At 41.6% G+C, this 10,777-nt stretch overlaps 1 protein-coding gene across 1 annotated transcript in view; it reads right to left on the bottom strand.

Moving 5' to 3' along the window:
- Positions 1-6,790, bottom strand: part of myo3a (myosin IIIA) — a 100,777-nt gene extending 93,987 nt beyond the window's left edge. The window contains exons 1-2 of the mRNA XM_063206168.1: positions 6,623-6,790; positions 3,351-3,485 (exon numbers count right to left, since the gene is read on the bottom strand). Coding sequence (XP_063062238.1) covers positions 3,351-3,485; positions 6,623-6,790 — 303 coding nt within the window. The remainder of the gene's footprint in view (positions 1-3,350; positions 3,486-6,622) is intronic.
- Between the last annotated feature and the right edge of the window lie 3,987 nt (positions 6,791-10,777).

Below are 10,777 nucleotides of genomic sequence, written 5' to 3'. Positions count from 1 at the left end.
TTCTCCAAACACTGACCAAGAGCCATGACCCTTGGCCTCCCGAGGCTCACTTGAAGCCAGATAATCCTCCTCCTTTGTGGCCCTAGCGCGAGCACTGGGAGCCTATTGTATAGAAACAGTAAATAGCTTAGCTTAGGTCTGAATACTAACTTGTATGCTAGCCAAGTTTGGCTCTTCGGTAAATGTACTATACCAACTTCCGTTAACAGAGTCGAACATTATTTTACACCACATCTCCTTCAAAAATTTAAATAATTCATTACTTAGTTTAAGTCAGTGGTTCCCAAACTCGCCCCTAGGGAGGTTGCGGAGGTACTGAAGGGAGGTCGCAGACAAAAGGGACATTGCATAAAAACGTGAAATCCGTAGGTCAACAGCTAACAGCTAACATAACTCCATAATTTGTTTACTAACAGTATTCACTTATGGTTATGGTTAATAATAGATGTATTTGCTGTCCTGTGGATTTCTAGCAATATTAGCGGACAAACTATTTATGGAAAATTAGCCAATATTAATGGACAAAAAATTGCCTCAGCACCTAGGCCGCGACAATATTCTCAAGTCCAAAAGGGAGTCCCCGTTGAAAAAGTTTGGGAACCATTGGTGTAAGTGAACATGCAGAGAGAACCCATGGCCATACTTGAACTTCCTGCAACCACTGTAGACACTCACTCTACCTCTGCTTTCCACCACTCTGCACAGGACCAACACATTAATCAGAAAGAGGTCAACCTCTAGCATTTGACTATTCAACGCCTGACATTTCAGCGGCATGACGGAGGTTAAAAGAGGCCACAGCTGTAGGGCAAGTCTACCTGTGAAGACATTCATGGAAAAAAAGCGCTAGAGAGGTTGCCCTTGAACTTTATGGCAAAATACCAACACTTTAAATGCAAAGTGTGGCCTATATGTTCTGAGTTTGTGACATAAAAGAAATAGAAATAGGTAGACTCTATATGTCAGAATGGTGCTGTTACAGCTGAGTCGTGCTTTGCAGGCTAAGTACTGTATGTACTGTCAGTTGTATGAGGATTTTATCAGTATTAAAAGAGCTACGGTAACTGAAGGTAAAACGAAAGTGTGCTTTCCATTTGAGAAAATATATAACCACACATAGAAAAGGCCAAGAATTTCTAACGATTAGAACATGCAGAAAAATATAACCTAAAGTTCTTCAATAAGTGGAGATGAAATGACCTAGATCTCCCCAGTCTTAGTGTCCTAACCCTCTGGGTGGGTTGAAACATCACAAGAAAGCCATTCCTCTAACCCCGGAAATAAACAGAAATCGATAAGACCTAAACCTCTCTAGCCCTGTGTGTGGCAGACAGGTAGGCCTCAGCATAACACCTGACCTGAGAACAGCCTTCAACAAGGCTGCACTGGACCCAACAAAATGATCCAGGCATTTTTGGCATGGGCCATCATCCCTACCTGCATGCCACCCCCTTGCTATTCTACAACTAGGATAAACTCAGTTCACTATATATAATAGCATACACAGTATACTGTGTTACGGATGCACCAAGTGGCCCCTCTATCTCAAGGATATGGCCAGTCTCTAAGGAATTTTAAACAAAAGCAAAAAAAAACAAAAAAAAACGCATCACTCTCTGACGCATGTTGGCCCTCCGGGGTAATTCCCTGTGTGCCAGATTACCAGTCCAGCCCTGCTCTTCCCACATTCAGTCCAGATCTTATCGAGCCATGAGCACCGTCAGCAGCCCTAGCAGGGTAGCCAGTGCCAGCAGCTGGTGTCTAAACGAGGGTATGGAGATATCCTCAAGATAACCAGATCCCATCTTGCCCCTCTCTCAACAGGTACGTACCGTGGGTTGTTGGGCTGAGCTACCTCATTTTCGTATTTTTAGCGAGATGGCTGGAGATTCACCATGGATGATGAAAAAGTTACATACGGTAAAACATACACAAACGCACACATACGTACGTACGGACACACCCACGCACACAAACACACATGAGTGTGCACACAATCAAACACAAATACAAGCATGTGCATTCACATACACGCACACACAAACACACACACACACAGACACAGACACAGACACAGAGAGCATGAAAGTACATGCACGCACACACAGTTGCTAACACACATACAAACACAGAAGCATGCGTACAAATACATGCACACACAGAGATACACAGGCACACATGCACACATACAAACACACACACAAACAAGTGCACACACACACACCTCCCCATCAGTTTTCCACCATGCTTGGCTGCTCAGATTGACTAAAGAGGGATTACAGGTGTGTGGAGTGGATTGAGTTAAAGGCCCAGTTTGTGTGCATCAGCGAAGCCACTGATACAACTCTTATTGCCGAGTCGAATAACAAGAGGGACAGATACTTTAATCCAACACCCGCCTTCAATTCCACTTCACGTCAATGGTGTCTGCAACCTGCTCCAGACTTGCTCTAACTTAACAGACAGCGAGCGAAGAACAACTCCACTTAAACATCCGGAGGTATTCCAAAGAATTTATTGGTAAACCTGGCTAAATCAAGCTACAAAAAAACATAAACCTTATAATAGATAGCCTGTAGGGGTCAACTCCAGGCACTTTTATCAGCTGCTTTAATACCATCTCCTGACAAACTTAATCCAACACCCGCTTTTTATTCCACTTCACATCAATGCACCCTGCTGTTCCAGAATGGCTCCAATGGCCAGCCAGTCAAGAACAACTCCACTTAAACATCAAGGGGCGTTCATGGTTTAGTGATGAACCTGGCTAAGTTAAAGAGGTATGCCACTATTTTGGGGCTTAATACAGTTAAAATCATTGGCTGGGGTTTATAAAGGTGGTAAAGTGTCTTATTTTTCATGTTAAGCGTTGTCTTACTTTAAGACAAGTTAAAAGAGGGAATATGACGCTAAGCTAGTGAAAGTCAATGTATTCGTGTAGCTTTGTAGCATGCCAAAATAGTGGCATACCCCTTTAACCTTCAGCCAGTGGTAAAACCGCTGATAGATAGCCTGTAGACATCAATTTATTTGAGATAAATGAGGACTCTAGGTGCTTTTATTAACTGATTTACCAATACCAAGTTAATTTAATCGAACAACAGTCTGTAATTTCACGTCAGGTCAGTGTTGCCTGCAACCTGCTTCAATGCCGCCCTAATAGTCTGGGAGGGAAACAGAACTTTGCTTTGATGACTTTTCACTACATTTGTTACTGCAATCATGCCAAAAAAATACCCCTTGACCATGGTAAAAAAAACAATGTGATGAGGGCTATCTGTAAGCTGCGATTCAACCACAACCCATGAGACATAAGCTTACAAGGAGATTTAGAAACAGCGTTTGCTTACCTCCAGTACCAGCCACAGCTGATCTCCGTTTTTGACGTCCTTTTTGTAGTACATCCCAAAGAACTTAACCACGTTGGCGTGGTCGGACAGAGCCTTGAGGATGTTGTACTCTGCCTCGATCTCCTCATCAATGTCCTATATGAACACGGACCAAATGGGAGAAGAAGGTTTGGTAACACTTTCTATGAAGCCCATATCTATGGCGCATTATGAGCGCATTCATAACAAATTATAATGCGCATTATAATTACTTACAATGCATTACGACTACACCCATGATGTTTCATGATGCTTTAGGTTAACAGTAATGAATAACCATGATTCTAGCTTATAATGCTTTATAAATACAAGGGTGTTATTAGTGCTCATGACTGGATATAAACTACAGGCTGCCTGATGGGGCTTACAGTACATTATGATGCATTATAGATGTGCGTTATACAGTCCAGTATAGATGCATCAATTAGAACTTCACTTTACTTAGAGCACACATTGACGACTTATGATATCACATGGAACATTATAGCATCTTATGGGCGCTTATGACAGTTTATCATCCAGGTCTGTGCATAGAGGGGTATAAGTACTCATAATGTACTATACGCCGCATCAGGCAGCCTGTAGTTTATAGCCAGTCATGAGCACTCATAACACCCTTGAATTTATAAAGCATTATAAGCTAGATTCATGGTTATTCATCACTGTTAATATAAAGCATCATGAGGCATTATGAGTGTAGTCATAATGTGTTGTAAGTAATTATAATGCGCATTATAATTTATTATAAATGCGCTTATAATGCGCTATAGATATGGGCTTTAGAAAGTGTTACCGAAGGTTTTGTATTCAGTTCAAAGTAGACACCTCTCTTGGGTTATTCATCTTGACTAGAAAGTTACATTCATTCAGATCTTCTGTCTGGGGTTTTGTTTGGAGCCTGACTAATCTGCATGTCCTAACTTCTAAGAAGTAAACAACAAAGGGTGCTGCTGTGGTGCACTGTGTGGAGAACCATATGCATGGGAACTCACTCCGTTTGAGAGAAACCATTGAGTTTTACCGTTCTCCTGTACTTTCAACCGTTTGGCAGTGCAAATTTTACCTTCAAGCTAGCAATTAACATTGATCTCATAGGATTCAATGTTAATTGCTAGCTTGGAGGTAAATTTGCACTGCCATACTCAGACAACGGCTGAAAGTACAGGAGAACGATAAAACTCAATCATTTAACTCCAGGAGGGGTATGAAATAAGCCTATTTCCAAAAATGGCAGAGTATCACTTTAAGTACAGCCAGGGTCATCTCCCACTTCTTTCGTGCCCACTATTCGCTATCCTATCACAATAAAGACAAACATCAAAATGGAGGAGGTTTACTGTATTTGCTAAATACACAATCTGTACACAAACCAAACTACACTAAACATACGACAGCTGTGCAATTAGCAATCTTAATTTGATCTCCTTTGATGTCCTAAGAAGACCAGTGAGGGGATATTCCAAGAACATGCTTATTAGTTATAAATTATAAGCCTTACTAAGTTAACCTACAGACAGATGTAAACCTGTCAATAGATAGCCTCTGGGTATCCTTTAGTTGTGAAAATGTGGACTCTTAGCTGATTGAGCTACCCTCATGGAATACCCCTCTAGCGTTTTGACAACCAGAAAAGCTTCTGTCTGGGATTTGGCATGGATCCTACCTGTACATGACCTGGCTTCTAAGACACAGTGTTAAAAAGAAAACCTCAAAACTTAAGTAACATTTGAATTCTCATTCAAATTCTCTCTCTCTCTATCTTTCTCTCTCGCACTGTCAAACACACATTCATGCACATTCACATGCAAAGACTCTTGCATGAACAAACCACACACAGACAGACACAAATGCACACACAAATCCCTCTCACATACCGTATTGATAAACATAGGGTTGTTTACTCAGTGGATTAACTCTTAACACGTACAACTATGCCTTTCAACATGAACGTCTGCTGTACAGTATAAGTAGATCATAATCCATACTGCATGTATAGGGTCACATAAGGTGACCTGTAAATTCTTGTTTTTTTCTGAGAGGATAAAAGTGAATGGGCGTGACAGGTTTTATTTCTGCAAGCTCCTCTGAATCTATTCATTACAGAATAAAAGCCTCTCACATGGCCTATAATAACACACAAGGGGCCAAAGGCCACTGTAATCCGTTTAATTACGCTTCTGTACTTCGTTGAATTCAAGTGTGTTTTGACCTAGCAAAGTGAATTTTAATATAGAACCATTGCAAAATGCTACCTGCAAAACACAGACCAGCCAGTCAAGTGAATACGGTAAAAGCAGGGCTTTTTTTTTTTTTTTTTTTTTTAAAGCCTTGTTAGGTGAAATTGGGATTCAGCCTTTGCTTTATTTGCACAGTGTAAATAACTAAATAAGTAAAAAGGATGGAAGATGGAAGCTTGCCGGACAAAAAAAAACCCCAACACATTTTAAAAAAAAAATGCTGATTACACACTGTTAGTGTGTTCACTTCCAGCTGAAAGGATGAGCTAGATTTTGATCACAGAGAGTAGGCTTCCTTCAGTTATGAAGTGAATATAGACTTTGGCAAGGTGCCTTGGGTGAGCCCCTTCTGACAGAAACAATAATGAATACAAATGACAATGGCCTCCCAGAAGTCTTCCTATCATGATGAAATAGTCCTTGCAGAAAAGGAGTCCATTCCGGCCTAGATGGGGCCTAATGTATCTGTCTATCCTCTGCAGGAGGAAGTAGGAATGAAAGTATTGGCAGAAACAGTGAAGGGCAGGCAAAAGGACGGAAGATGCAAAAAGAATGGTATAGAAAGAAAGTAAGGAGTTGAGGCTGAACATGAATGTGATTGGACAAAAGCCTGGTATAATAATTTGCAGCATTTAGAAATAATATTAGGCAACACTGTATTTCGTAAACATACGCACATAGAGACACACATACGGACACACATACGGACGTGCACGCACGCACACACACGCGCACGCACACACGCGCACACACACACACACACACACACACACACACACACACACACACACACACACAGTAAGAGCATCGACACAAATAGCAAAAGACTCTGGACGCACGTACGGACACACACACACACACACACACACACACACACACACACACACACACACACACACACACACACACACACACACACACACACACACACACACACACACACACACACACACACAGTAAGAGCATCGACACAAATAGCAAAAGACTCTGGCTTACATGGATGGGGTCCAGTATTTTGACAGCTGCCTTGCTCCCATCCTTCTTGTTGAGGACTTTATAAACCTTCCCATAAGTCCCTTTTCCAATGGTCTCGATGATCTCCCAACTGTCCGTGGGATCGGGAAAGTTGTCAAAGACAATGGATTTTCCCGACTGTGGAAACATCGTCTGAAGAGTTCCTGGAAACGGACCCAAAAAATAAATAAATAAAATAAATAGAAATCCACTTGCATCCACGTCCAATCAGACCACCGCATACAGTATTATTACAGATTGCCAACGAAAAAGCCCCATCATCCTCCTGCCATTTCTACACATACAGTACAGTACACAATACACATCTCTTCAGGAGGGAGCCAGGATTTCTCCTTCCAAGTCACATGCCCTCGTTTCTCCAGCCAGCCGGACTACTTTTTCTCAGCATTATCCCAGAGAGTATTTACATTTTCTCATTGCTTAAGTGTTAAGTGGCATTCCCCTATGGATTACAGCTCATATTATCAACTTAGCTCTTGCTCTAGCTGGACAAATTACAAGTGTTTCAAACGAATTGTACTCTGTAGGAAAGTGGTGTAGACTTCTGAGGATCTGAATGTGTACATAATGTGCTTTTAATCTTACAATCAATGATTTGCCACAGCAAATATTACTATGACTATCAACAGTGTTTCCCAACCATTTTGTGTTAGGTACCCCTATGCTTTTTTGTCATACTATGGCGTGGGTCTCTGCTCCCATGTTTTTAAACGTATTAGCCATGTTTCAATAAAGGCTTTTTAATATTTTTTCCACAAGAAGAGTGCCTTGGACTCCCTTTTTTGACAAGATATTGTTTTTTCCCCAACACCAAAGAGCACCTTCAAGATTTTTTCTGAACAATTCCCTGAGCACTTCGGATTTTCTCTCCACTTGATGAATACATTTATGTAAGTTTAATATATCTACACAACTGGGGACAATAACAATTCAATCTGTTAACCCGTTAAAACACGGTGTTGTACATTTGTTGTTACCAGTATGGTAATGACTAAGTCGTCGTGCATTACTGAAGGCCCTGTGTTATGTCATAGTAGAGTAGTACTATGGTAGGTAACTTTTCAATGACTATTACAGCGTTCCACTGGTGGATCGGTGTGCGTTAGGCTTATGGTAACCGACAAAATAAAAGGTCAACAAAAGGTACAGCAAAAGCTATCCTATGGTAAACTATGTTGTTTTCAAATTTGTCCTAATAATGTGAATTAGGAGCTGTATTAGTTTCCCAAGTACAACAGTCAAAGTACAAATAGTTCATAAGTAATTCAGAAGAAGCAATTGAGCAATATTCAAGCGAAAGTATTATAAGTAAGGCCAGAAAACCAAAGTGAAAGACCGACAGGGAAACTGCTATTGTAAGTGTGATACAGCACACACAACAAAATTGCATTTATGCCTCACCCGTACAAGGGAGCAGCCCAACTGCTGGCACCCCAAGGGAGCAGTGTGACGGGCTGGTAGCGAGCTCAGGTTGCCTCAGCCATAGAGGAGGATCGCGCTGGTAATTCCCTCCCCCCACCCATCTGTAGGTGTCAGGAATCGCACCGGTGACCGTCGGGCTAAAGGCCTGACGCCCTAAATGCTTACCCATGGATGCCCGAAGTTCTTTTTGGACATAACATAGCGATTTGTTTAGCTTGCAGACATCAAAACAAACTCACATAGCTCTAGGAGGGGCTTAGAGAAAATAGGAGGTACTGCCAGGAGTTATAACGTTGAGTAATCAACCTAGACATTTGATCGACGGCGTGCGTGTGTGTGTGTGTGTGTGTGTGTGTGTGTGTGTGTGTGTGTGTGTGTGTGTGTGTGTGTGTGTGTGTGTGTGTGTGTGTGTGTCCGTGTGTGTGTGTGTGTGTGTGTGTGTGTGTGTGTGTGTGTGTGTGTGTGTGTGTGTGTGTGTGTGTGTGTGTGTGCGTGCCATACTGTATAATAAGCAGGGCTGTACTGGACTCCGAGTCTGGACTCAAGACCTTTTTTCGACAGTTTTGCTCTTAACTCAGACGCAGACTTGTCTCATTCTCCACCACAGGTCTTGCCAATAATGGCTTTAGGACTCACCCAAGTCCGTCTGAATTATGTTTATAACACTGACCATCTGAAAATGTCTAGAGTGTAGTTTGATAAGTAGTAGTTTGATAAGTGTGTAGTTCGATAAGTGTCGTTTGGTGAACTGCACCAGGGTGTCCTTCAAACGTTCATGTTATTGCCATTCTCATTTTCATTTATTTTCACATACTGAGAGGTGACTGAGTATGGACTACAGTGCTGATAATAAAGTCTGTGAGGGCTGGCCTGCCTGTCAGTTCATGGTTCTTGGAATCAAGGTAAGCTGTGCCACCCTGCACTGTGCAGTGCCACTTGTTTGCTGATTACATAAATAATGTGGGTTAAGTAAGCAATTTTCTCAATGTCCTTTCACAGTGCCCTATACAGATCCATGGGCCTGCTTCCAAAAAATGTCCATTTGGACACGTACCAAAGGACTGAGAGCGTCTTAATTCAAACAATAGCATTCAATTGTAACTTAATTGAAGACGGAAGTGTTACAGGAGGAGTAGGCCTACGGTATGCAATTTCCAGAGTTTATTTCCAGAATGTATGCTGCCCATTCACAAATGTTATCTCTTTTATATATACTGTATGTACGTATAACTTATTTACCATCACCATCAATTTCTAAGGGGTGTTGTGGGCGTGGTATGCGGGGGTGCGCAGTCCACCCACTTCTCCTGAAGTGAGATTTAAAAAAAATCTTCTGCCCATGTTTGAATACAAAAAGAAATGATCACAGAGCAGTATTGCAGGAGATAGACCAAACAGATGAAAACAGAGAAGCAATGACGGTAGATTAAGGACAGTTGGGGGGGTTGACATGATAAGTTGCCTAATAATTTGATGACGCTAAAAATCGCATACCCCCACTTTAAAAATCCCCACTACACCACTGTTTCTAAGTAGTCCTATTCATTATACCTTTTCATACATGAATAGGTGGATCCTCTCTTCATATGCCATTTTGAATTACCAGTTATAAGCTAAAACTAAAATTCCATACTCCAAGTGATGAGGAACACAAAAGCCCTGCTCTTTTGTTTGGGTGATAATGCTACTGGAACAATATGAAATACACATTTCTCTACAAATGAGTAAAAGTCTCGAGGTTCTTATACAGAGGACCTCAAATGGAGTGGGAGACATTGCTAGGACCCCCTCATAATCGCGCCACAATTTACAGTAACCACAACTGCTGCATTTTCATGTATTGTATTATAACAAACTTTCACAACAACTGTGGTAATACGCCAAGGACACCTGAGGATCCCCAGGCCCCACTTTGAAAACCACTGGATGGACAGGCCTTCAGTGCACAGCAGGTCCCAAGGGGGCAGGACAATCTGACCCATCCTATACCCACTGCATTTCTTACAGGGCTTTATAGGCCTATAGCAGGTACCGTGAATGAATGAATGAATGAATGAATGAATGAATGAATGAATGAATGAATGAATGAAAGCTACTTCCATAAATCTTTATGGAGTAGGCACACATTTCCCTTGGCTACGATCCATCCATCCCTGCCAAAACCCCACAATGTGAAAGACAAATATTGATGAGGGGAAAACTAACTAACATATTTTAAGTTTGCAGTCCTCCATTGTAAGGCTATTCAGAACATTTATTTTCTGTTATCCATAACTGGCACAACACCACACACCTCAATATTTCATCAAACTCCATGTGCCAAACCACATGTACCTTACACATTAACTATGCATAGGCTACAGTAGCCTACTTACACCCCTTACATTGATGAATGAAAACAGAACCCCACGGTGTCGCCAATTACGAATGTGGTCGGTGTGTAATTATCTAGTCTGCACCAACATGGTCGTGTAATGTACACAGTAGCCTACCGCGTAAAAAAGTGATTTTTGTCAAAGTCTCTCGCAATTAGGCATTTACAAAGTACCGACGCATGAAGTGTAACAGTACCTCACGTGACCAACTGTCACAATTACTACAAACGCGCGACTCCAAAATTCCCACTCTTAATAGAGGTCACCCCACACTCACTGACTGAAGTAACTGTTACTTGGCTAATTCCAAGACCAATCC

This window comes from Engraulis encrasicolus, chromosome 9, assembly GCF_034702125.1.
Source record: "Engraulis encrasicolus isolate BLACKSEA-1 chromosome 9, IST_EnEncr_1.0, whole genome shotgun sequence".
NCBI classification, from domain to species: Eukaryota; Metazoa; Chordata; class Actinopteri; order Clupeiformes; family Engraulidae; genus Engraulis; species Engraulis encrasicolus.
Note: the sequence above shows the minus strand (reverse complement) of the source record. Positions and strands in the feature narration are given on the sequence as shown.